General features: G+C 61.7%; 1 protein-coding gene across 3 annotated transcripts in view; it reads left to right on the top strand.

The window, feature by feature from the left end:
- The window catches only part of OSBPL5 (oxysterol binding protein like 5), a 50,915-nt gene that overhangs the window by 17,587 nt on the left and 7,164 nt on the right, over nt 1-26,164 (top strand). For all 3 annotated transcript variants that reach the window (XM_055315048.1, XM_055315049.1, XM_055315050.1), the window contains exons 2-14: nt 9,264-9,420; nt 11,600-11,682; nt 15,947-16,027; nt 16,266-16,367; nt 17,321-17,524; nt 18,250-18,334; nt 19,981-20,152; nt 20,422-20,617; nt 22,356-22,540; nt 23,049-23,130; nt 24,339-24,437; nt 24,797-24,893; nt 25,756-25,854. In XM_055315048.1, the coding sequence (XP_055171023.1) occupies nt 9,285-9,420; nt 11,600-11,682; nt 15,947-16,027; nt 16,266-16,367; nt 17,321-17,524; nt 18,250-18,334; nt 19,981-20,152; nt 20,422-20,617; nt 22,356-22,540; nt 23,049-23,130; nt 24,339-24,437; nt 24,797-24,893; nt 25,756-25,854 (1,621 nt within the window). In that variant the 5' untranslated portion in view covers nt 9,264-9,284. The remainder of the gene's footprint in view (nt 1-9,263; nt 9,421-11,599; nt 11,683-15,946; nt 16,028-16,265; nt 16,368-17,320; nt 17,525-18,249; nt 18,335-19,980; nt 20,153-20,421; nt 20,618-22,355; nt 22,541-23,048; nt 23,131-24,338; nt 24,438-24,796; nt 24,894-25,755; nt 25,855-26,164) is intronic.

Raw genomic sequence — 26,164 nt, 5'->3', positions numbered from 1 at the left:
AGGCTGCACTAGGGTGAGGGCAGCACAGCGCATAGTAGGTGCTCGATGCCTTGGGCCGTGGGAGTGGGCCACAGCCGCCCCCACTGTGTGCAGGACCTAGAAATGGGGGTGAGAGGGACAGCGTGTCTGCTCAGGAGGCTCCTGGGCTCCCCTCCAGGGCCGGGAAGCCTGGGGATACAGCAAGGAGTCTGCAGGCTGCAGCTCAGCATCTGTCCTGACTCTCAGAACGGTCCCAGCAAATGTGGGGAGATGTGGGGGTCCAGTATCACCTGCCCAAGGCCGAGCCTGGTATTGGGGACCTCCACCCCCCACGTGGCTCTAGGCAAGTCAGCTCGCTCTCGGAGCCTCAGTTACTGCATCTGTGAAATGGAGAGAAGACAGGAAAAGGAAGCATTTGAATGCTTGGGTTCTTTTTCACTTTCAAGACTGGATCCTCCTGTCCCTGGACAGAGTGGGAGGCAGAAGGCGGGGAATCGTGCCTACTGCCCACCTGCTGACTCATTCAGCATCCGGGGCCAGTGAGGACACAGTGCAGGGGTAGTGTGCGCGTGTTGGTGGAGCTTCTGCTGTGTGAGAATGGAGACCCGTCGGTGAGGAGGGAGTTTCCAGTTTATACAAGGATTCATCTCCGAATTCATGGAAGGCAGGTCCCTTCCGTGCCCCTCAAGTGGTGACAGAACCCCCAACACCACATGAAACCTGTTTCCGTCTCAATGCTGAGCAAGCATGAGCTTGAAACCTTTTGGAAACCCCGCTCTGAGGGAGGGAGCAAGGGGCCAGGGGCCTAGGCTCTGAGCTAGGGCAGAAGGGAGTCTGGGGTTCATGCCCTGCTCTGGTGCAGTGTCTCCTGGAGGAAGCCAGGGTGCCGGCCACTTGCAAATGAGCAGGAAGCAGCGGGTGTCTGCACAACTGCATGTGGGTGGAGACAAGGTTCGCCACTGGCAGGAGCAGCCACAGTTCTGGGTCGTGGTCTCCTGTGAAATAGGCCTCAGTGGCTCCTGCTGGCAGATCCAGAGGCTGAAGAGGAAGGCAGGGGTGCTGCTCCCTAAGTGAACATGCTTGGCACACCAACCAGTATTACGCTCCTCAGAGCCCGAGTGCGGGTCCCTTGTGGTTCCTTGTCCCCCTCCTACGCTGAGGAGCAGAGGGGACAGCTTGGGGCCAGTGTCTGCAGCCGTTCAGGGCAGGGAGGTGCTCCCGCCAGATCTGGAGCCTTGTTCCCCGCAGAGCAGAGATCAGGGGGCTTGGTTAGAAAGGAGGCTCATGCCAACCCAGGGACCTGCATGGCCAGGGAGTGGTTGTGTGGTCCAGAGCCAGGTGGGCATTACGGAGGAAGCACTGGGATCCTACGCTGAATGGGTGGCTGTTGGACGTGCGTCTTCTATATGACGTGTTTTCAGATATTCTTGGCCTAAGTTCAGTTACATTCCCCCAGACGAGAGATCACAGGAGTGGGCAGCAGGGCAGGATCTGCGGGAACCTCTCATGGACTGCGCCGGGTCACGAACAGACTAGCGGAGGCGGCTGCGGGGTCCCTGCATGCACGTCTGGCCTCTGCAGCCTGTGGGGCACGGCTTGCAGCACCCGGCCACCCACCCTCAGATTCGTCTCCCGAGTGGTGGCTTCCCAGGGGATGGCTCCCTGCAAAGGGAGGATACACTGGTTTCTGTGGGCCCTGGCACCAAGCCCTCTCAGGACCTGGGTCACCCCCTGCACCCTGCAAACACCAGGCACACTTCCTTAGGGCTTAGTATTACCAACAGCAGTGGTTCCCATTTGTGGGCACGCTCAGCACTATGCAAACCCCTCCCGAGTCTTATCTCAGGCGGCCTCCGCGGTAAGCCTGCGAATTGGTGCTGTTCTCAGCCCTCACAGGTGAGGACACCAAGGCAGAGAAGGTGAGTGGCTGGTCCCCCCAGCTGGTGCAGCCTCCCACCTGCTGCATTAGAGTTCTCACTGTGGGGATCCTGTTGGGGATTATGGCGAGAGAGCACCGTCACATCGGGGTATCGGTCGGGGTTCTCCTGTCTGTGTGTCTGTGTCTGTGTGTCCGTGTCTGTGCATATAGGCTGGTACGAGCCCAGAGGATGGGGAGCCGGGAGCCTCCAGCAGCCCCCCAGTTTCTGGCTTGATGTCATGCAGCCGCTGGGTGGGAGGACCCTGCCCACCCCCAGGGGTCCAGGCTGTCCCTCTTTCTGAGGGCCCCAAGACCAGGCTGGGCTGGCGGACATGGTGTGGGAATGATGCTCCAGTTTCATCCCAGAACCAGCCCAGGCAGGATTTATGTTGTGGGAAAACTGGACATCCGATTTCCACTGATCCCACATGCCAGCAGCACAGGACCAGGGGCTCCTTCAAGAATGGTGGTGCATCTCCCCTGCTCGTGCCAGGGCACCTCCCACCCAACGCTGAGCAGCTTGGGGCTGGGCAGGCTGGCATTTAAGACAGCCCACGACAGCCTGAACCTTGCCTTGGAGAGAGGGCACAGAGTGGTCCGGGCATCCCCACGGGCCACCCCATCCTGAGACACCCAGAGTGGAACCCAGCTGTCTGAGCAGGGAGGGTGCCCTGGGGCCATCCCCTCACTCCTCCTAAGGGCTCACCCTGCTGATGAAATCCCGCATGGTGGGGGCTGTTGAGGGGGCCTGGGCAGGATTCCCTCTGCACCGGGAGATCCTTGGCAGTGCTGCCACCAGGTGGACCCCTGCCCATGCCACTCCCAACTACTCAGCCCAGGGCTAATGCTCCCTCCCAGAGCCCCAGCAGGGTCTGGTCCCGGCCTCAGTTTCCTCTCCACTCCCCGCATCCCAGCCCCCTGTCCTTGGTTCCCTCTGCTTGCTGGCTCCTCCAGGGGGCCCCACACACTTACCTACCTACTGACCCCAGAGTCACAGAGGGTCCCATGAGGGTGGCATGGGGTGAGTGTAGGAGACTATAGGCTTGCCCGAGCACCAGGGCTCCCCAGGGGCCAGCAGTGCCCCCCTCCCCCAACCATGAGAGCCCCTGCCTCCTGTAGCCTCGGGGTCCCAGCCTTGGGGGGAGGGCAGTGAGGCACACGTGGCTCGAGCCACTTTGTCCAGCTTTCCTGTTGGAGCTGCCTGCCCATGCTCAAGGCTCAGCCCCATAATGTGGGGGGGGGGGGCGAGATGAGCAGCCAAGGGTTACAGACGGTGGTGCGCTCAGCTCTGGCCACCTGCCCCCCGTGGCAGCCACCTGACTGCTTGCCTGTCTCTCCCGCTACCAGGGCAGCAGCGGCCTGTGGGGCCGCCTCCCCAGGAATGGCACGCCAGGTGTGGTGAGGACTTGTACATAGAGGCCAGGCCCCCCAACAGGGACGGTGAGCATCTCTCCTAGAAGGTGGCATGAGATCCCCCTGGGGCTCAAAGCCATTTCCTTGCTTCAGATGTGGACCCTGAGAGTAGGCCGGGGAGCCCCGCAGGCTCAGGTCTCCTAGCTGGGAGCCAGGATGCCCCCTCTTCTGGTTACCCTCCCCACCACAGCCCCGCCCCAGGGAACATCACCACCAGGCTGCTGTCTGAATCTGAAAACCAGTCCCCATTCAGCTGGGACAGTGGGCAGAGTCTGGGGCGACATGGTGGGGTCAGGTCTGCTGGGGACCATGTGGAGTCCTGCCACGGGACCAGGACTCCCTAGAACTGGGTGGGAACAGTGTGCACCGGGGAGTGCCAGTGGGCGGTGCCCGGGCCAGCGGACCATGGCACTCAGCCTGCCATAGGCCAGGTGTGGGTCAGGAGGCTAGGTGGGTGGGTGCCAGGGCCTGGCCCTGTCCCACAGCCACATGACTGGGCTGAGTCAGCCTGAGCACACCCAAGCCTGCAAGCCACTTTCTGCCCCCTCCCCACAGCTCAGCCACACTCCCTGGCCATGTCTAGGGAGTGTTTCTCTGAGGGAAGCCCTGCTTCTGCCTCCCCCACCCCACCCCTCCCAGCCTGGTCCCCTTCTCTCCTTTCTGGCCCTGGCCTCAGCCCTCCAAAGTGCAGAAAGGACTCAGGGCTTAAAGCTTTAGCACCAGAAAGGGCCCAGGAGTGCTAGTCGCTTCCCCTCTGGCGGCCTTGGTTTCTGCATCTTGAAAACAGGATGATGAGGGACCCCTGGGTGGCTCAGTGGTTGAGCCTCTGCCTTCGGCTCAGGGCATAATCCCGGGGTCCTGGGATCGAGTCCTGCCTCGAGCTCCCTGCAGGGAGCCTGCTTCTCCCTCTGCCTGTGTCTCTGCCTCTCTGTGTCTCTCATGAATAAATAAATAAAATCTTAAAACAAAATAAAATTAAAATTAGATCTTTAAAATAAATTAAAATGAATAAAGTAAAATAAAACAGGGTGATAAGGTCGTCTCTCCCTACCTCTCTGGAGTCATAAGCATCACATCCAGTGGGTTAACACAGATAAAGGGGTTCAGGGGTGCACAGCACATGGACTGGAAACACCCCAGTTCCAAAGGCTCTTAGGGCCCGAACACCAGTCCAGATGCACGGGGGATGGGCATGGGTGACCCCAAGGGACCAGCTCCCACACACCAAGATGCATGCCCGGGTGCTCTGGAGAGGTTCCCACAAGGGCTACTCACGTCACCCGGTTTGAGCCCAAGTAGTCGGTGCAGCCAGGGGGCGGCGGCCCAGCACGTTTCTGGAACCTCACGCTGGTGTCTGCTCTCAGGAAGGGCCCTTGTTGCTGGGCTGGAGCAGGTGGTGGCCTCCATGGGGTGGCTCTGAGGACCCAAGTGGCTTTCCATCTGTAGGGTCCTTACGGTCAGCAGCCTTGACACCTGCTGACCTCTCCCTCAGACGTGAGGTTGGAGAACCGAAAAGGTGGCCTTACTTTGCCTCATCCCTGAGCTTACCTGTGATTCGGAGCATCTTCCCCACAGCCTCTTACAAGCCACTGGGTTCAGATGAAAGTACAAGCACAGCCACGTTGGTGATCGTGCGTGAGCACCTGCTTCTCCTGCTCCTGCCGGTCCAGCGGGGCCAGCCCATCACGCTGGCTGCTGGTGACTGCTGGCCAGGCTCCTATGCATGGTGGGGGGTGGGGCTCACCTGTTCTGTCTCCACCTCTGCAGGCCCTTTCCGGGACCTTCTGGGCCAGGGACTTTGCCACCCCCCCACCCCCCCCACTCCCCCCCCACCCCCCCCACCCCCCCCGCTCAGAGGAATCGTCCCATTTACACGTAGAGACCCAGACAAGTGTGGTTGGCCGTGGCACGCAGCCATCAGAGACTAGACACTTCTCCCTGGCTCCGTGTGGTCCCCAGACCCCTGCAGGTGATGGGAGGATTGTGAGCAGAACCGTCCCCCCACCTCTGCGCCTGCCGGCAGTGGGGGAAGAGTCCACTCTGTTGGATTCCGCTAGATTCCTTCTCGGCCTCAGCCCTTCCCTGAGAGCTAAGGCTTGGTGAGTTTTGGCCCAGAAAACCGGGCTGTGCGTCCGGCCTGCAGAGCCCTGATAAGGCACCAGTGACCTTTCTTTATAAGGATCCCATTATTCTGGCCCGAAGGTGGGCGTCTGGGCGCCGGTGAAGGGGATGGTGCTCAGAGGCAGGAAAGTGCCCCGAAGGCAGCTGACAGTGAGGTCGTTGCTCAGAGGCAGGAGAGTGCCCGGAAGGCAGCTGGCGATGGGGGCAGGGCAGTGTGCTGGTTCCCAGGGCCAGGGGCTGGGGTGGGCTCCGTGCCCACTCCCCAGGCCTTGCTGTCAGCCGGTCGGCCTTGGCTCAGCATCAGAGAGCCTGGCACCTGGCAGGTGCCCAAACAAGTGTAAGAACTCGGGGACATGGGGCGAGTCCAGGCGGGGACAGAGCTCTGGGCCAGCCCTACAGGGGACCGACCCATGGCTCCTTGAAGTTGGAGGGCTCTTGTCCCCCAGATGGGAGACCAGACAGGGTGCACCTGAGGCATTGAGCAGCTGGAGCCCAGGCCTGGGGAGCGTCCCAGCAGGCGGTAAGGAACAGCTGCCCACCATGGGTGCAGCCCCAGCTGGGGGCTGGCTCGAAGGGTCTGTTTCTTCAGCCCTGTCTCCCTCCCCTTGGGCTCCAGGGAGCAGGGGTGCACCCTTAGGGCCTGTGAGCCTTCAGCTTTCATTGTGAGGAGGTGCCACCTGCCCAGCATCAGGTTGACGGTCCTCCCAGCTGACAGCCTCCCCGTGCCAGGCACCCCTACCCTACCCCACCTCCTGGCAGTGCCCAGAGTGCGGGGCTCGGGCATTTGGTGCTCAACACCTGGCGTGGCAGGCAGATGGGAACAGGAACATCTCCAGGGATACGGGACCCTGTGACCCTGGCCACCTCTCTGGGGATCCTCCCCTGACCTGTGGATAAGGAGGAACGAGGCCCAAGGGCGTTTGGTTGTGTGGCCTTTGTTCACCTCTGGGATCCCCAAGCCCCAGGCCCCACTGTCAGCCCCTGCTTCTGGCGTGCATTGGACAGTGAACAGGACAGATGCCACCCCCTCTCCTAGAACGTGTATCCTATGTGAACAGTTAGCAAGAAGGGAACACTGGGAGAAGGCTCCAGAATACCACGTGTTATGTGGAGAATTTGCTTGTGTGAGGCGTCGGCGGGGGCCAGCCCTCCGGGAAGTGACATTTAAACAGTGTGGGAAGGACACCCCCCCCCACCCCCCTGCCAGGAGGAGATGTGGGCGAGGGCATTCCAGGGAGGGCGTTCCAGAGCAGGGTCCTGGGGAGCGGGCCATGCGTTTTCCAGGGACAGAAGGGGGCCCGTGTGGCTGGGAGAGTGAGTAGGAGGGAGGGCGGGTCTCAAGGGCCTGGAAGACTGGGCCAAGGGATTGAGTCTGGACTGTTTGCCGGGCCGTAAGGAGCCACTGGGGAGACGTGACCTGGATTTACTTTCACTGTGGACGAAATAGCATCCGCTGCCCAGCACCTCGCCCCGGCTTCCACCGCAGCAGAGAGAAGCACCCAGTGTCTGCAGCAGCTGGGGTGGGCATTGGCAAGTCAAAGGGAGGTATGAATTCAGCAGAGCCGAGTAGACCCTGGAGCCCTACTGAGTGAGAGGCCTGCCCTCCCTGTCTGAGCAGGTCAGAGGCAGCTTGTAGGGGCCGAGCACTGGTGTGGGGCATCAGGACAGAGGGCATGTCTGCTGGTGCACACCCCACACTGCATTCGGATCACAGGATGTCCATGCCAGCAGTTCAGTCATTTGAATGTCACTTCTGATGGGTCTGATTGTTGGGCTAATAGGGAGCGAATGGGAAGGGAAGGAGGGATATCAGGCTGCTGAGCTGACTGGCTAGAAAGATCCCTGGAGGAGGGAGGGAGAGATAAGAGGTCAGACTTGGATGGATGGATGGATAGATGGGTGGATGGATGGATGGATAAATGGTATATGTACAAGTGAATGGATGGATAAATAGATGAATAGATGACTGGGATGTTGGGTAGATGGATAGGTAGGTGGAAGAATGAAAGGATAGGTAGGTGGCTGGATGGTCGGGAGGGAAGGAGGGAGGACAGTGTAGATGGGTGGATGGTGGAGCTCACAGACTAGTCCCACTGGCGGTTAGCAGTGCTGGGAGAAGGCACACTAGGGGGTCTGAGAAGGCAGCCAGGATCCTCACGCCCTCCCCACTCTGCCCTGGAGAGCTGAGCCTGAGCTGTGAGCCAGTCTCAGGCAGTGTGAGCCAGAGCGCCTCCACCTGCACCAACTCTGCAAGACTTGACCCCTAAGAGAAGTGAGGCTCCAGGTGAGGGAGGCCTATGTGAGCCAGCATCCCTCCTCACTCTCCCTGGGGACCTCTCCAGGTCCAGCACATGCCTGATACACCTGGGCAGGCTGCACGTGTCCCCTGACACTGATAAGAAGGGCTCGGCCGTCCAGACACCCGCCCTTCTGGCCCAGCAGCGGGTTTGCCAGAAGCCAAGCGGAGGCAGTGGGAGTGCCAGCTGGGAACCAGGTTTTAGAGGCAGTCCCAGGTGGCTCAGGCACAAGCTTTGCCAGTTATTAGCTTGGTGACCTTCGGCCAAAATCCCAACCTGTCTGAAACCAGTTTTCCTGCCTGTGAAACAGCAAAGGTAACAAGCTCAGCCAGGTGACAAGATAGTGGTTAGAAAGGGAGGGTCTGGAGGGCTGGCGGGGGGCACAGAGGAGGTTCTGGGGCTGCCACCAAAGACCCAGGCCACCCATGCCCCAGGACCACCTGCTCACGCCGAAGCCCTGCCCTGTCACGGCAGGAAAGGCCCTCCGTGTCTGAGCCCTGCCCTGAAAGGCCCAGGGCCTTGGGAGGAAATGGGTGGGGCCTCTGTCCTGGGCTTGGCAGGGAGCCATGCACCCATCCAGGGAGGTGGTCCAGTGGCCCCAGACCTGGAGGAGAGATGGTTCAGGGGGCCTTTCTGGAGCACGTCCTCAGGGAGTAGACAGACCACAGGAGTAGAAGCCGGAGTCCCTGCTTGCCACGGGGCAAGGCCTTCAGCTTCCCGAGCTGTGATTTCCTCTTCTTTAAAATGGGCTGATGGTTTGGGGGACTTACTGTCATCTGTCACCTGCTTGCCCCAGGCCTGCCCGGGACTGGGCTGTGAGGTGGCAGGAGGACCCAGGAGGAGGCCGAGGTCGGCTCATGAGTGGTGGGCTGGGCCTGGGGCAGGAAGAAAGCACATTCAGGAGGGTCAGGGCTTGGGCAGGGTGTAAATTGGGGCACCCCTGGCTTTAAGCACACCTGTGCTCTCTCTGTGTGATGCTATTGCAGTGCCAGCAACAGAGACCCCCAAGGAGGAGCCGAAGCAGAGGGAGGGAGTGCAGGAGGCAGGGTGTCACAGTGGGGGCCTTAGGCAGGATGGGCAGGCCAGCTGCCCCTGGTGTCTGGGCTGCCTGTCCCCTCTCGGGGCAGCTCTGGCCACCTCCCCTGTGTGTATCAGCAGCTGTCTCCCCGCATGGAGCTCTGTCACTAGGGAGTCTGGTGGCCCTGCATGGGTCAGTGACACATCTCAGGTCCACCTGGCTGTGGCCGGGGTCCTACAGAGCCAATATAGCACTGGGCCTGGGGGTGGGGTGTTCCCAGAGAAGGGTGACTGCTACACCCGTGATCGGCCGCACTTCACCAGGGCTGGTCTGGGCCTGGCTTCCAGCATGGGCTCTGTCCTCCCTCGCGGGCCCTGGAAGTCCGGGGCTGACCCCCCACTGCTGACCCTCACCCCGGCCCCCTGGAGAGCCTCTGCTCTCTTTGCCAGCCCCTGGGGCTGCCGCTGCTCTCTGCCTGAAGTGTGACCAGGTCTCTTCCTTCCTTCCTTCCTTCCAGAAGCCTCCCAGCGCCCAGGCCATGAAGGAGGAGGCCTTTCTCCGGCGCCGCTTCTCACTGTGTCCGCCCTCCTCCACCCCCCAGAAAGTTGACCCCCGGAAACTCAGCCGGAACCTGCTCTTTGGTGGAGAAAATGAGCTCTACCCCCTCAGCCCAGGTCAGTGCCAGCAGGGGCTGGGGTGGCTGCAGGGCCTGGGTCCTCCTGGCTTTGCAGCCTGGCTCTGTGACCTCGGGCAGGTCCCTTCCCCTCTCTGTGCCGCCCCGGCTGGGAGGGCGACAGCCTCGCTCTGCTAACCGCCACCCAGGTGCTGCTGCTACAAAAGGGCTAGCAGGGCATGTAAGCCCTGGGACGAGTGGGGCCAGGTGACAGCCTTTCGGTGGTGGGGGTCGGCCGGGGGCTCCCTTCCCCCGGCTCTGGGGACAGCTCATCCTTGGAGAGGCATTGTGGTGGGGTGGCCCCAAGCCTAGTCTCCCAGGACAGACAGCCTGAATCCCAGCCCCAGTTCTCCTGGCTGGGTGACCCTGGGCCAGTAGCAGGACCTCTCAGGGCTCAGTTTCCTCATCTGTAAAATGGGGATGTTAATACGTACTCCAAGCTATAGAGGAGTCCCAGGCTCTGAGAGGGAACAGTCCACTGTTGGATGCCGCTGGTAGATAAGCACAGAGCCCAGAGGGCACAGGGTCATGTGCACCTGCTGGTGCTTTCCTGGCTTCCGTGCTCCCTACCCCATCACTAAGTCCTCACTGGCCACCCAGCAGACTAAGCTAAGTGCTCCTGCTGTCCATGACCGCTGCTTCCCAAGGCCTGCCTTTCCTCCCATCCTGGGAGACCTCACCTTCTCCAGCCTATCTGCCCCTCACCCGCTGCCTCGGGAGGGAGGAGAGAGGACCCGAGCCCTTCCTGGCAGCAGCGTCCATCCTACCCCTGGAGACACCAGGAGAGCCTCAGGCCAACACACTGTCAGGACCTGGGGGGCTTCTGGGGACCTCCCACCCAGAACCCCACAAGCAGATACAGAAACAGGCCACATGGAATGTGCCTTGTCAGATCACATGGGCCAGGGGCACAGGATGCCTGGAGAGGTAAATCCGGACTCCATTCCCTGATGCTGCATCCTCTTGGGAGCAAGGGGCGGGAGAGGACAGGTCCTGGCTGGCAACCAGTCTAAGGGGTCTTTGATCCCCAGAAAGGTGGGCCCATGCAGCCAGGACCCAGCAAGCAGGGACCTTCTCCCAGGAGGGGAGGAGTGGCAGGTCCTGGGGGCAGGGGTGAGGAGGGGGGTGTGGGCAGGGGCAGGAACCAGTGCCGGCCTCCAGCTGCCACAGAGCCACTCCTGTGGGTGCTCCAAGGGCCTCCAGCCCCCCAGGCCAGCAGGCAGCACCCACCCCAGGAGAGGCAGCTGCAGGACAGACCCCCGAAGATAGCCCTTGAACTGGGGAGGCTGGAAGTGCTCACCACCCAGTCCGGGCCTGGGATCAGGGCACAGGTGCAGAAGCAGGAGCATCAAGGGAGCCTCCCCAGCTGGTACCTGGAGTGGCCACTGTCCCTGGGCCAGGTGAACCTGGACTCCCAGGGACAGAGCCATTTCCTCAGGCAGCCACACTGGCTTTTCCGCAGGGCAGGATGCTCAGTCCCCAGGCCCCCGGCCCCTTCCCAGGCTCCTGGGTTTGCAGAGCACCTGCCAGGGCTTGTTCTGTGGGCTCCTGTCCACAGGCCCCACCAGGATGGCTTTCCCCCAGCGGTTACCACCTCTGCTTCTCCACCCGGGACCGGCAGTGAGCTGGAGGGCACACTGTCTTCCTCGTCTGAGGCCACCCCCTGCCTGTATACCCAAGCTTTGGGAACCCTCTTCAAAACAGATGGAGCTGAGGAAGGGGTGACTGAGGATCAAATCCAGACACCTGGAGTTTCCCTCGTCTTCCTCAATCAAGCTGGAGAGGGAAATGGACACCTGCCCAATCGGGGTACAGGGACCGTGTCTGGCCACCTCCCTCTGAGAATCTGGCTCCTTGAGGGTCAGGGCGAGAGGGGACCCTGAATTGCTATGTGTCTCTAAACCGGGACACTGCATTCTCCCTCTGAAAGTGGGGCCTGGCCTTGTGGGGCCCCAGAGGCCATGCTGCACCAGCGTGCCACGTGCCTGGGCTCCTCCCGGCAGGTCATGGGAGCTGGGCCTCTTCTCCTGGCTCCTCCCAGGAGGGACCCTGGCAGGTGTCGCTCAGTTTCTCAGCTGGCTTCCTGCCCTGCCCAGGCTACCGTGCCCACCCCTCCCTGCCTCACACAGGGCAGCCAGCGGAGGGGCCAGCCCTGGTCCTCACTCTGGCCACTCTTGCAGGGAAGGACATGGAGCCCAATGGCCCATCACTGCCGAGGGATGAAGGACCTCCGACCCCCAGCTCTGCCACAAAGGGACCTCCGGTAAGAGCCTGACTGGGGGGAGGACTCAAGGATGGGGAGTCTGCCCAGGGGCCACAGGAAGTAGCTGGGGGTGGGCGGGGGGGATGGGGGTTAGCAGATGGCACCCAGCTGGCCTGTCACCCCCTCCCACGTGTGCCTGGAGGAGCAGCTCTGAACCCCACATCCGGGGAGCCTGGGACAAGGACGGAGTCACAAATGGTGCTTGTTAGCTGGTTTATTGAAGAACAGAGGCCAAGGAGGCTGGGGAGGCCAGGGAGGCTGGGGCCTGGAGAAGAGCTGTGTGGGCTGCTGGGTGGCATTCAGGGACGGGAGATACCGCAAGAGGAAGACCCAGGGTCCTTCCGTTGTCTGCAAATCTTGGAGGTGTGAACCTTCCCTCCGTGATCACTGTCCACTCTCTGTCCCCAGGAGACACTGATCCCATCCCTCCCCCTGTGACCACCATCCACTCTCTGTCCCCAGGAGACACGGACCCCGTGCCTCCCCCGGCCCTGTGACCACCATCCACTCTCTGTCCCCAGGACACACTGACCCTCTAAGGTCCTCACAGGAGGACCGCAGTATTTGTCCTTTCATGGCTTATTTCTCTCAGCACCACGTCCTCCAGGTCCACCCGTGTTGTAGCAGGTGTCAGGATGTCCTGCCTTTTTCAGGCTGACGAGTATTCCATTGCATGGATGGATTGTATCTTGTTAATCCATTAACCCTCCGGGTGGCACTGGGCTTATTTATTTTTTCAAGAAATGAGTTTATGGCATAAAAACACTAAAAACATAATTGTGACCTTCTACAACCCAGTAAAACATACAAACACAATCAGAAACACATGACTTGGTTCAAATGTCGGATCCCAACCATTCCATAATGAGGTCTGAGCAGCTCCTGAGAGCAGGTGCGGCCGTGAGTGCAGTGATGGGGGGCTCATGGAGAGAGCGGAGTCCTGCCCTCCTGGTGCCCACGTCCTGGCGGGTGAGGTGGCCAGACAGAAAGAGGAAGCCTGCAGCACGTCAGAGCCTGGTCGGGGGGTGAGGTGCCTACACCCCCAGGCTCCTAAGGGCAACTTGGAGCTGCCCTGAGAGGTGCAGCCTTGGGAAAAGACACGAGCCCACAAGAGATCTTATCTTTTTTGTGAGGTGAAGTTCAAATGTCATAAACCCCGCCGTTGTAAGTGCCCGCTTCACTGGCACTCACTGCCTCCTCCCCTCCGTGCTGTGCGACCACCACTTCTGTCTAGTTCGGGAACATTTCTGTGCCCCGGACCAAAGTCCCATCAGAGCCTCCCTGTTCCCCCTCACCAGCTCGGCAGCCCCCACTCCACCTCCCGTCTCTGTGGATTTGCCGGTTCTGCACATCTCGTAGAAATGGAATCACACGGTGTGTGGTCTTTTGGTCTAGCATCTGGCTCTACGCGTGTTCTGAGGTTCACCCACGGAGTGGTGTGTAGCGTGTAACAGGCTCACTCCTGTTTCGGGCTGAGTAATATTCCATGTGTGCCCGGCCCATACCTGGCCTGTCCATTCATCCGTTGGTGGATATTTGCACTGTCCTTGTTCTTCTGCTTCTGCGACTACGTTGGAGCCCCTGCATTCAGCTCTGTGGGGTGCCCCCAAAAGCAGGATTGTGGGGCCAGATGGTTGTTCTGAGGTCACATGGAATTCTCAAGCACTCTATATCTAACTATTTGAGGCTTATGAGCCCACCAGCAATGAGGGAGGGCTTCCCTTTCTCACATCTCCACCACACTTGGATGTTCTGGGTTTTCCTTCATTGCTGTTGTGGTGGTCCCAGTGGGTATGCGGTGGTGCCTCTCTGTGGTTCTGATTTGCGGGTCCCTAATGACTGATGATCTGTTCGTGTGCTTCTTGACTATCATATAACAACTTTGGAGAAATGTCTGTTCTGGTCCTCCGCCTGTCTTTGAATCATGTTGTTTGTCTTTGTTGTTGGGTTGTAAGAGCTCTTTTTATATGATAGATGTCACACTCTTGTCAGATGTGCCATTGCACATTGGGCCCCTGTCCTGTAGCTTGTTTTAAATGGCTTCTCTAAGTAACTATCACAGGTTGCGTGTCTATGGTCAGACTCTGGAGGTCCTCGCTCTGACTCGGGTTTCTTGTGTGTGATCACACTGTGCCTTGATGTGCAGCAGCGTGCAGGAGGGTGAGGAAGGGCCTGGGGACAGGATAGTGCCTGGGCAGGGTCCTGGGGTGGCCACAAGGGCAGAGGAGCTGGCAGACAGGGCTGCAGTGACCCGAGCCTGAGTGGCCTTGCTGGGCTGAGGCACAGGGGGGTACCGGGCACAGATGCCCCATCCTGCCCACCGCCCCCAGGTCCCTGGACCCTCAGGCCCCGAGCCCACTTCTATTGCCTAAAACAAGCACAGCTGCATGGAGCCACACCTGGAGGAGAGCTGGGTGGTAGGTCCCCCGTTTATTCATTCATTCATTCATTCATTCATTCATTCATTCATTCAACATAGGTACCAAGCCCCTGCTGCCGTGCGTGCTGGGGTCTCACTGCCCCCAGCGGGAGTTGTAGACAACAAGCAGGACGTCTATGGGGCTGCAGTTGCAAAAGGCGCTGGGCCGGCCAAGGGCAGGTGTATGCCGCCAGGGTGTGAGGCCAGCAGGGCGGGAAGAGCCTTCCGGGGAGTGACTCGGTGGGGCCTGAGGAAGGAGCGGGGGCCTCCCAGCAGAGGGAAGAGCATCCTGGGCTGGGGGAACAGCCTGTGTGAAGGGGGCTGGGACGCCAGTGCACCAAAGGCCCAGCTCCCCAGGAGGACTGCTGGGAGCATCTTTGTGGGTCAGCCCCAGCCCCCAGAGACCGGTCACCTGCTGCCAATGTCTAGCACACACATCGTCACTTCTGCTTCAGTCCAAAGACTGCTTCTAGAGCAGAGGCCACGGTCGGCAGGCTCAGGAGAGTGCCCGGGCATCAGTCCAGCACTCAGCGGCTCCCAGGGCACCCCTGCCCTTCTGTGATCCATCCCAGCTCAGCCCCTCCCTCATGAGCTGTGTGACTCTGGGCAGTTTCTGAGCCTCTCTGTGCCACAGTCTTCTCTTGTGCAGGATGTGGATAGTGAGAATGACCCCCTGGCTCTCGCAGCTCTGTGACTTGTGGCTAGTCTGACTCTCCTTCCCACCCCAGCGCCTGAAGCCAGGCCTGGCATGCGGTGCTGTGGGGATGACCGGCCTGCTGGACGGCACTTCCTGCCTCGCAGCCTCGGCAAGTGACTTTACCTCTCTGGGCCTCAGTTTCCTAGTCCATCGAACGGGACAGTAACTGGGCCCGTGCCGCGGGCTGTCGTGGGAATTAGGTGAGCCCGTGCAAGCAGAACACCTCACCTCCCAGATCCTCCGGGTGCCAACAGCTGCCTGCCGTCCCGCCGGCCCCTCCAGCAGGCTGGGGGGCTTGCTCGCAGGTCTAGGGGCTCAGGGTGGTGGTGGCGAGAGCCCCAGGCACCCAGCCCAAGAGCAGAGCAGGGCAGGTGAACTCTCTGGAAAGAACCGAGAGCGAGTATCTGAGGCTGCCCTGGCTCCGTCTCAAGTGCTCGTGCTACCATCGGAGAGAAAACAGCCACGCATCAGATAACTTTCATGTCTCAGAAAATATTCTTTTGACTTTTTTCAACCACTTAGAAATGGGCAACTGTTCTGAGCTCACAGGCTGAACGGAAACAGGTGGAGGGTGGGCTGCAGACCGTGGTTTGCTCTGCCCTGCCGCTAGCCTTTGGGCCTGACTTTGTCTCCTGACTACCCTCACCCTACCTCAGGGCCTCAGTTTCCCCATCTGCTGAAGGACCGCGGCCCCTTCCAGCCCCAGATCCCTCACCGCTGCTCTCAGCCTGTGCAGCGTGTCTAGGAGGCCTGGCAGGCTGAGCCCTCTCCCCGGCCCACCCGCCCCCCTGCAGCCGTAGGTGGGCTCAGGAGAGCACGCGGGGAATGGCCCTGTGCTCAGGAGCTTCCAGGGCACCGGGGATGGGAGTCCCCGCTGCTCGTGTGGCCCCCGCCCAGACGCTGGGCACGTGGCCATGGCTAGAGCGGACGCTTCTGGGCACCTCTGAGCTCTCATCCGCATCCTGTCCTTGGCCACCATGAAGCCCCATCTCTGTGTCCCCAGCCCCCGGGATTGCTAGTGAAGTGAGCAGAGGGTGTCATGCAGTGGGGGACAGGACCACCTTTCTGTGACCCCCAGCCCACCCGGCTGCCCCTTGGCCCTCTGCAGCCCCCAACCGCACACCAATGCCCCTGACTCTCTCTTGCAGGCAGAGTACAGGCTGTACAACGGGTCCGACAAGGAATGTGTGTCCCCAACAAGCAAGGTCACCAAAAAGGAGGCTCTCAAGGTGGGCACGGGCCCCGGAAAGGGACAGATGAACAGGCCTGTGAGGTTCCCACGCCCCAGCCTCCCAAAGCGGGTGGGGGACAGGCCACCCCCAGCCGCCTCCACGCCCCTGTTCCTCCCTCTCGTCTCCCTGTCCCTGTCCTCACCCCCCCCCCAGGGCTGGACCACGGGGCCCTGGCGGCGGAGGAGCTGCGGCTCGTGGCCCCTGCCCTGACCTGGCCGTGGCTGCCCTGGTCCAGGTACAGAAGGAGAACTACCGGCAGGAGAAGAAGCGAGCCACGCGGCAGCTGTTCAGCGCGCTGACGGACCCCAGCGTGGTGATCATGGCTGACAGCCTGAAGGTGTGTTGTCCACTTGGCCACCCCCGATCGGAGTCCCGGCCGTCGGCTGTTTGTTGCTATTCTGGAGGCCGGAGCCCGAGGTCCAGCAGCAGGCAGGGCCGTGCTCTGTCCGGAGGCCCCCGGGGAGGGTCCCTCCTGCCCCTCCAGCTCCCGGGGCTCCGGGCGTCCCTGGGCTGCGGCCTCATGACTCCAGCCTCTGCCTCACGCGGCCCCTCCCGTGTCTGTGTCCAGATGTCATCGAGTCGCGGCTCCCGCCACCCCCATGTGGCCTCATCTTCACCTGCCTAAATCTGCAAAGGCAGTGCTCCAGGCCTCCTAGACATGCTGCACAGGCTAAGAGGGGACCTGGCCTGCAGATGGGGGGGGGGGTCACAGGGTGCCTGCAGAGCCCTGTAGGGGGACAGGGGAGGGGGACACTGCACGGCTCCTGGGCTCGGGGTCAGAGGCCTGTGTTCAGGCCTCATGGAGGCAGCCTGTGGTGCTCTCAGCCCCGGGGGCTTGCATCTACCCCAGCAGTGGTGGAGGGAAAGCTGCCAAATCCCGGGCTTGCGTCAGAGGGGAACAGGACAGGTGCACCAGCCCCCAGTTACCTGCCCAGGACCTAGGCCCACGTGGGCCCCTTTTCTCGCTCCTACAAAATTATGAATAGTGAGGTACAAAAGCGAATATTTATTTGGAACGAGAACAGCGATGACAAGCTTCAGAGTTCACAGAGCTGACAATAGTTGCACCCGTTGCTGGCTCCCCGGGACCCTGGGAGGGCCTCAAACCCGGCCTCGAGCCTCACCAGGAAATCTGCTCCTGGCTGCAGTGCATTTGCCTGGATTCACTATGATTTAGGAGCTCCTCCTGAAAGCTAGAAGAGAACTCTGCCCACTGCCCCCCTGCCCCCCACAAGCCATCCGGGTGCCCCCAGGGTGCTGGCCTCCCCAACAGTGGCTCCCTCCCCGCAGATCCGGGGAACCCTGAAGAGCTGGACCAAACTGTGGTGTGTGCTGAAGCCGGGGGTGCTGCTCATCTACAAGACCCCCAAGGTGGGCCAGTGGGTGGGCACCGTCCTGCTGCACTGCTGCGAGCTCATCGAGCGGCCGTCCAAGAAGGATGGCTTCTGCTTCAAGCTCTTCCACCCACTGGACCAGTCTGTCTGGGCCGTGAAGGTAATGGGGGGCGAGGGGATGGGGGTGGATGCCCAGGGCTCAGGAGGTCAGGCCCCAGGGGACCAGTGAGGGACAGACACTGAGGGGTGGCCAGGAGGCCAATCTCGGGGTTCCAGATGGGCCCATTACTACCCAGCAGCCGGGGGCCGTGGGGTCAATATCTGGGTGGCTGGGGCTCAGGTGTGGCCCTCCAGGTAGAGTATGCAGTGGGGCTCCCGGCCTGGTGACACAATGGACAGAGGCCGGGGAACTAGCCCAGACCTCACCCAGCCACCTCCTTGCCAGGACGCTGCCCAACCCAGGACCAATGGGGGGCAGGTTACAGGTGGAGTCCAGAATGGCCAGTTATATTAGGATCTCAGACAAACACCAAATAGGGTTTTTGTTTTTTGTTTTTTGTTTTTGTATAAGGATGTCCCAAATATCGCATGGGACATATTTCTACTGTAAAGACTTTTACTATTTCTCGAGACTTGAATTTATCTGGGCGTCCTAAATTTGCGTGTGCCGATTCTGGCCACCCTAAATCAGAGAGCTCGAGAGCTCGAGAGCTAGAGAGCCAAGGGTGGCGCCCCCAGCTCATCAGTGACTCCTGTCTTGCTGCCGGGTGCCTGACCCCGCCTGGGGGTCCTGAAGCCGAGTGTGTGTGTCAGCGTGGGACTGCGTGATTGCCCGTGTCCCTGGGTGTCCCCCTGAGTGACACCCAATTGTCTCTCTCTTTCCAGGGCCCCAAGGGTGAGAGTGTGGGCTCCATCACGCAGCCACTCCCCAGCAGCTATCTGATCTTCAGGGCCGCCTCTGAGTCGGACGGTGAGTCCCTGCCTGCCCTGCAGTCTCCCTGGTGACCCCACATGCAGCGGGTGCCCCGGTGGAATTACAAACCGGGTGCACATGGTCCCTATCTGGGCCTTTCCACTGCCACCCGGGAAGGAGACAGCACATGTCACCAGACAAGCCTGAGCTCGGGCCACGCAGGCCTGCCACTACTAGTCCCTCCCTGAGCCTCAGTTTCCCCAAGACAGAACACGAATAGCAGCGCCGGGCTCCCCAGTCATTGTGACGATCTGATGACCGTATTTAAAGCCACCGGATTGCAACTACTGCGCGCGAAGCCCGTACCAGGCATCACTGACTCAGTAGGTTCCACTGTCATCTTCCTCATTTAACGTACGACGGAACCTGCCGGCCTGGATGGGAATCCCAGTCCGCAGACTGCCCAGGGCCGCGCACCTGGTTGGAGCGCCCTCCGGTGGCTGCTCCGGGTCAGTGCGGCTGGTGGCCCAGCCACTGGTTCCACGCCACCTCCTGGTGGCCGGATGCCGCTTCCCCACCCTGGCTCTTGGGGAGCCCACAGTCTGGGCCTGGGGTTGTGGGGGCGCAAGAAGCTATCAGACAAGGCCGATGGGACTGAAGCATGAGCCGGGTTCCTGATGAGAGAGGGGGCTGTGAGCAGAGAGGAAGGGCGACCACGGCCCCTGTGGGGGGCAGAGTGGCCTTCCTGGAGGACAAGGAGGAGTGTTGGAATGGCTTCGAAGGATGCATAGCAATCAGGGAGTCTAGTCCTCTGTGGCAGCCACAAAGCCTGCCCCTCTTAGCAGTGCTGGGCGTCCTGGCTGTGTCCTGCGGGGACTGCTCTGGTCACCCCCTCAGCTGCCCCCAGGAATGCACAGCCCAGGCTGGCCCCTCAGGCTCCAGTCAAGCCTGCAGTGAAACCCTGTAGGGACCCCAGATGTCCCCTTGAGAACCAGGGCCACCAACCCTGCAAATCCTTGCCTCCCGTGCCAGGCCCCAGCCACGCCCCCCAAAATTACACGTAATGTGCAACATGCTTGTGAGTGGAAGGCCCACCGCTAGTAATCACAGCAGGACATGGGAGGCACCTTGGTGGACACGTCCCCACAGCTCTTACCCCCCGGGCCACGGAGGTGGTGCTGGTGTAACCCGCTGGCAGCCTCCACCAGGAAGGCAGCAGGGATTGAAGGGGTTTGGTTGGCTCTGCCTCCACATCCACCCCCTGTCCTCCTGTCCTGGTCTGCCAGTCTGCCTGCCACGGTCAGCAGCACCCTCTCCAGTCTGCCACCTGCCCTCCTGGCCTGTGCCGCAGGCCAGCGGGAGCCCCCTGTGCCCCCTGAAACCTATCGCTTATGCAAAAGCCTCGGGTGTCCAGGTGGAAGTGGGGCTCTTGCTAAGTGACATGTGACCTTGAGGAAGTGTTGTGAGCATCCTCTGAAGGGCACTTTCCTCCGGCACACGTCTCTCTGTGATGGGGGCTCACTGGCTAGGCCTCTGTCCCTGCCCACGTAAGCCCTTGCCACTGGCACCCACGCATTCCTACACGGCAGCGTTGCCCACTTTGGGCAGGACCTCCAGGAGGGTAGGGAAGGGGAAGGGGTGTCCCTGGCAGAGGAGGGAGCCTTCCCGGGCTTGGAGTGAGCTCACCCCATGCCGCCCCACAGGCCGCTGCTGGCTAGACGCCCTGGAGCTGGCCCTGCGCTGCTCCAGCCTCCTGCGGCTCAGCACGTGCAAGCAGGGCCGAGACGGGGAGCCTGGATCCTCACCTGACGCATCACCCCCCTCGCTCTGTGGACTGCCCTCCTCGGCTGCCATCCACGACCAGGACCTGTGCCCGTGAGCAGGGGTGCGGCGGGCGAGGGCTGGCCCCTCCCAGAAGCCTGGGTCTCCTGCCTGCTGGGGACCCCAGGACCCTGGCTATCACTGAGAGTGACACGTGGGGTCTCCTTGTATGTGGAAGGGGGTTGGGGGCCCAGCACCACGGAGCCTGGCCCCCTTGAACTTCAGATCAGGAGGCAGGCCTCCTCCACTGCCCAGGGGCAGAGTGGGGGGGTCCTGGGCCGCACCTTTGAGACCACAGACCCACAGCCCACCTTCCCTTCCAGGCTGAACGGGTCCTCCCTGGAGAACGATGCGTTCTCAGACAAGTCGGAGAGAGAGAACGCTGAGGAGTCAGATAACGAGACCCAGGACCACAGCGGGAAGACCAACGAGAGTGGGGGTGCCCACTCAGAGACCCTGGAGGGCCGCCTGCCGAGGAGGACCACGTACATGGAGCAGGTCCACGAGGAGTTCGGGGAGGTGAGAGCCTGCCCCCCCCCCAGAGAGCCGGGGTGTCACCCTGCACCTTACCCACCTCCCTGATGCAAGCAGAGGCCACAGTGCCTGGCCAGCCCCTTGTCCCCAGGGGCTGGGGAGCAGAACGTCAAGACATCCACGACCCCGAGAGAGCAGGTGGCTGGCGAGGGCTTGGCTGAGGGTGCTGGGGAAACCACTGAGGGGTTTAGGCAATGGCCCCCCAGATCCAGGTGAGGTCTTTGGGATGCCAAGGGGTGGAGGTAGAAGCCCCTGGTCCCTGGGGAGGAGCTGCTGTCAGGAGGGAGACAAGGGTGTTTTGGTCCCGGGGAGCCACAGACAAGGGTCAAGTCGGGGTTCAGGACACATGGGAGGTGGACGGTCAGGTTGCGGTCCAGCTGGGACGGCACTGGTGAGGTAGTAGCTGGGAGTAGGGACAGGACCACAGTGGGGGAGATGATGCACGTGAGGGTCTCGGGGCAGAGTGCGAGCAGCCCCAGGGACTCTCCAGAGGCTGAGCACAGACAAGGCTCTGCTCCGCGGAGGAACCTGGGGAGGCCTGGCAGGGGGTCTCAAGGACAGGTGTGAGAGCACAGAGAGGCAAAGCAACTTGTGTAAGGCGGCCCGGGAGGGTAGTGACGGATGTTGATGCAGGACGGGCTGCTGGCAACCTGGCTCCTGGCTCCCTGGGGGTGACTGCCGTGAGGCCCCAAACACAGCCCTGAGCTCACACCCCACCAGCTGTGTGACCTTGGGCAAGTCACCTGTCCCCTCTGGAAAGCAGGGGCAACCACAGTGCTGGTGCCCAGGGGCCACTGCAAAGAATAAGTCCTGGGAGAAGGAAGGGGCACACGGGCAGCATGGGACACTCCCTGCCTCCTGCGCCCGAATCCAGCTTGGGGCTCCGTGGGGGCTCAGAGGGTAGGCGGCCAAGTCCAGTTATGCCCCAGGCCTGAGGCAGAGGCAGCGATGGCAGGAAGCCGGTAGGGTCCCCAGTGAGGGAAGATGGGCTGGACTTCTGCCCGAGGCTGGCTGGGACTCCCTCAGGGCCAGTGTCCCCGCGGTACGGCCCCGTCGTGTGAGGACCCCACGGAGCTGGCCACGCTGCTGTGACCCTCCCTGAGGTTCTGCTGCCTTGGGGGTTTGCTGGTTGGCGGGGAGTGGGAGGTGGGGCCCCAGACCCAGAGGGACAAGGCCCCGTGTCGGTCTCCACGCGTGTGCGGGCAGCTGTGATAAAGGTTAGACGTATCAGGAAAGGTACTTATCAACGAGTGGGTGCTCCTTTCTAAGGGAGACACAGGCCCAGAGCCCCTGCATCACCTGCGTCACCTGGCAGCCGTGAAGATTCAGCGGGCGGGGGCGGGAGGCTCCCTGTGTGTGTGGCACCTGCTGCCAGGGGCATCCTGCCATGGCCGCAGAGCTGGGCACGATGCACAGACGCGTTTCAGCAGTCGGGGTGGGCGGGGTGGTGGCACAGACCGAGGGAGCACCCAGGTTGGCCAGGTCGGCAAGGAGCAGAGGCAGATGGGAGCCTGCAGGTGTCCCCCCTGGGCCAAGGTGGAACACGGGCTGGGGACGGCCAGGGTCAGACGGGGCAGGGCAGGGTGGCTGGGTCCCAGGGGCCGGGCCGAGGAAGCACACCTCCTCCAGCCGGAGCCTGCCGTGGCTGGTCTGCCACCTACACTTTGTGGATCCCTGGGGCAGCACGGGGCTGGGGACCTGACCGCAGCCCCTCTCCCCGCAGCTGGGCCAGGCGTCCCAGGTGGAGACGGTGTCTGAGGAGAACAAGAGTCTGATGTGGGTTTTGCTGAGGCAACTGCGGCCGGGCATGGACCTGTCCCGTGTGGTGCTGCCAACGTTCGTCCTAGAGCCGCGGTCCTTCCTGGACAAGCTCTCTGACTACTACTACCACGCCGACCTGCTGTCCAGGTGAGTGGGGCGGGGTGCTCCCATGCATCCATGCACCCCCAGAGACCCCAGCCTCCCATAGCCCCTGCCTCTCCCCCCGTGGATGTCTCCAGGAGGGGCCCTGGGGCTAAGCTCAGTCCACTGTCCCCACTGGCTCAGCTCCTTGGAGGGCCCGGTCTCCAAGACCAGTCCCAGAGGGAGCTGGGGCAAGAGGGAGGAGGGGGCAGCTGCATGTCAGGCCCAGGCCCCAGCCATCACAGGTGAGTGTGGGACAGCCCCGAGCACCTTCTAGTGTCCCGAGCTCAGGGCCATGGCTTTAGTGCCTGCAAACTGAACCCTACAGGCTGTGGGGGCCAGAAAGAGAGCTGTAGGCTCAGGAGCCCACACAGAGAGGCTGGGGGAGAGTGGGGGTTCCCTTCCTGGAGGGGCCCCAGTGGCCTGTTCCCAGCCCAGTGGACAGACGGTGGGAGGGAAGAGCATGGACCGAGGATCCCGGCCTGGAGTGAGGGGTTCTCCCGGCCTGTCACAGGGCTGCCCTCGAGGGAGACGCCTACAGCCGCATCAAGCTTGTCCTGCAGTGGTACCTGTCCGGCTTTTACAAGAAACCCAAGGTGAGAGGCTCCAGCGGGGAGGTGGGGTGCCAACCACCCGGCCCGTAGCTACCTGCCCCCCAGAGAGTCCACATGGCCTTGAAGGGTCCCGATGGTCTCCACCGTGGCCCCAGGTGCTCGGAGATGGGGGCAGGACCCTGACTTCCACCTAGGGAGCCCCCCTAGCCAGGCCAGGCTCACAAGGGCGGTCCTCATTCCCTGAAGGGCCCTGCACACCTTGAAGAAACAGCTACCACACGCAACGGTGCCGGGAAAGGGGCTCTCCACCCTGCATCTTCAGGGGCCCCTGGGACCTGTGGTTTTCGTGGTGTGTCTCAGAGTCATGGAAACCTTCCTGAGAACCCAGAACTAAGGGCTGCTGAGGTGGTAGAGACAGGAGGGTCCTGCAGCCCCACCCGGTCCCCTGACCGCAGGACGTGAGTGTAAAAGCATCACCCTGCTTCCACTTCTCCACCGTGTGCACCTGGGGCCCCAGGCTCAGCAGGCCTGAGTGCAGGCATGGCTCAGAAGGGCAGCGGCAGGTGTCCTCAAGGGCATCTGCACACACTGACTGCTCAGGGAGCCCGGCCTGCAGGGGGAGGCGTGTACACACACACACCTGGAAATGACAGTCCAGCTGGTGGTGTGAGGGGCCGCTGGCTGCTTCAGACCAGGTCAGGGGGCCTGAGCTGGACCACATTTGGGCCCGGAAGGAGGGCTCTCCTGAGGGGGGGGGCCTGTTCCCTGCAGTGGGGATAGACTTGGGCCCTTTGGGGAGCAGGAAGGTGGTGAGAGTGGCTAAAGCAGAGGTGGGCGGGGGAGCAGGGCTGTGGGGTTTGGGATTTTATTAAAGGGTCAGTAGAAGCCACTGGGGACTTTGAACAGGTTGTGTACCAGTTCTGTCCAGAGTCCAGGGATGGCATGACCTTGTGAGGGTCTCAGGTCCCCCTCGGAGCCGAGAACTGGGCAGGACATCTCATAGGCAGCCCACCCCCACCCCCAGAATGTAAACCATGGGCAAAGCATGTTCTCCCCAAAGCAGACATGGGGTACATCCTCACATGCCGCAGGCCCGCCAGGCCATCCCGTCTAGAGACCTCCCTGCTGTGGGCAACTGGGGGTATGGGCAGTGGGCAGTTCCCCAAGTTGTCCCTCAGTCCACTCCCCATCCCACTGGGGTCCGTGGCCCACCCAGCTCCTCACACGACCTTTTCATTCATTGTTTGCAGGGGATTAAGAAGCCCTACAACCCCATCCTGGGGGAGACCTTCCGCTGCTGCTGGTTCCACCCCCAGACCAACAGCCACACCTTCTACATAGCTGAGCAGGCAAGGCCCTGGCCGCATCCAGGCTGGACCGTCTGACCCCTGTGCCCATTCTCAGTGGCCCCCATATACCCATCGGGGTTCCCCCGGGAGGCGCAGACACAGCACAGCACCGTGACAGCAGAAGTGTTTCCTTGGGTGGGGGGGCCACACATCCCGTTCCCCTAGGGCACTCTGCAGGGATTCGGGGACCCCAGACCACAACCAGGCCCATGACTCAGTCTCCACTTCCCTGCGCAGCAGGAGGGAGAGCCGGGAACAGCCCCACAGGACTCCTGGGGCCGGAGGGGGGCAGGGGGCAGGGGCAGGAAGCTGGGCTCCCTCCTCCCAGGAGCCATTCCACAGTGCCTGTCTGCCCACAGGTGTCCCACCACCCACCCGTGTCCGCCTTCCACGTCAGCAACCGCAAGGACGGCTTCTGCATTAGTGGCAGCATCACAGCCAAGTCCCGGTTTTACGGTAAGGGGGGTGCGGGGGCAGCACCTGGGATTTGGTGACCGGGTTTATCTCCCTTCCTGCCTCTCTGGGTCAGGGACCCACAGATGGTGCAGGGTTCAGACCCTGGAGTCAGGCAGAGCCCATGCTCAGGCCTCCACCCCTCAGCTGTGGGGAGGGCACCCCTTGTGGGGATGCGGTGAGGGTCCCAGATGAGAACCTGCACTCACCGGTGCCATCTAGAGCTGAGCTGTCTGGGGCAGTATCTCCCTATAAATTGATCAAAATGAAGTGAAACTGGAAACACAGCTCCTTGTTGCCCGGACACATCACAAGCCATTGGCCACTGTGTCAGCACAGGGTAGGACACTCCTATGGCCGCAGTGTCGGGCCGTGCCGCCCTCGAGCCTGGCCCTGTAGGCACCCAGAAAGCATCTGCTTCTATTCGCCTATCACATCGGCAGGTGGACAGGTGCCAGCGGCCTGCAGAGGGTGTGCAGATTGGGCCCACCCTTTCCGCCCCTGCCCCTGTGCTCCCATCCCTCCAGACTGTCCTCTCTTTGCCTGTCCGTCCATGCCCCCACCTCAGGGATGTTCAAAATCAGAGCAGGGGATTGGGCTACCTGCTGCTCGGTGTCCGTGGCACATTCACTTGGGAGACGTGCCCTGGGCACCCTGGGTGGGGCTTTCCCAGAATCTGAGTCTCCGAGAGGAAGTGCTCCGCAGGTGAAATCCGAGAGGTCCAGCCGCCCACAGTCACTGCTGGAGGGACTGGGGACCGTCTGCACCTGCTGGAAAGGAGCTCAGAACACACGACACAGGGGATGGGCTCCCCCAGTCCTGAGGGTCTGTGTCCACTCACTGGTCCCACCCCCCATCTCTGCAGGGAACTCACTGTCAGCTCTGCTGGACGGCAAGGCCACGCTCACCTTCCTGAACCGGGCAGAGGATTATACCCTCACTATGCCCTATGCCCACTGCAAAGGTGAGAGGGCCCACCCCCTCACCCCTGTCTCCAGCACCCCCGGGGAGGGCAGAGCCCAGGCTGGTGCCTTCGCCCTCCTTGGGGACGCTCTGGTCCTCGTTTGTTTGTTGAGGGTTCCCCCAGGCTTTCCAGCTGGGAATGGACCTCCTGATGCAGGCTAGCATTTCACTCCAAAGTGACCACTTCCTGTCAGGAGCCAGCTTTCAGGGGTCAGATCACAAGACAGTTCTGCTTCTTGGGAGTGGTTTTGTTATTGTTTCGGGCACTTTCCAGTAAAAAAAACATAGCACCTTTTTTTTCTTCTTCTTAA

The sequence above is a fragment of the Nyctereutes procyonoides genome, unplaced genomic scaffold, assembly GCF_905146905.1.
Source record: "Nyctereutes procyonoides isolate TBG_1078 unplaced genomic scaffold, NYPRO_anot_genome, whole genome shotgun sequence".
NCBI classification, from domain to species: Eukaryota; Metazoa; Chordata; class Mammalia; order Carnivora; family Canidae; genus Nyctereutes; species Nyctereutes procyonoides.
Note: the sequence above shows the minus strand (reverse complement) of the source record. Positions and strands in the feature narration are given on the sequence as shown.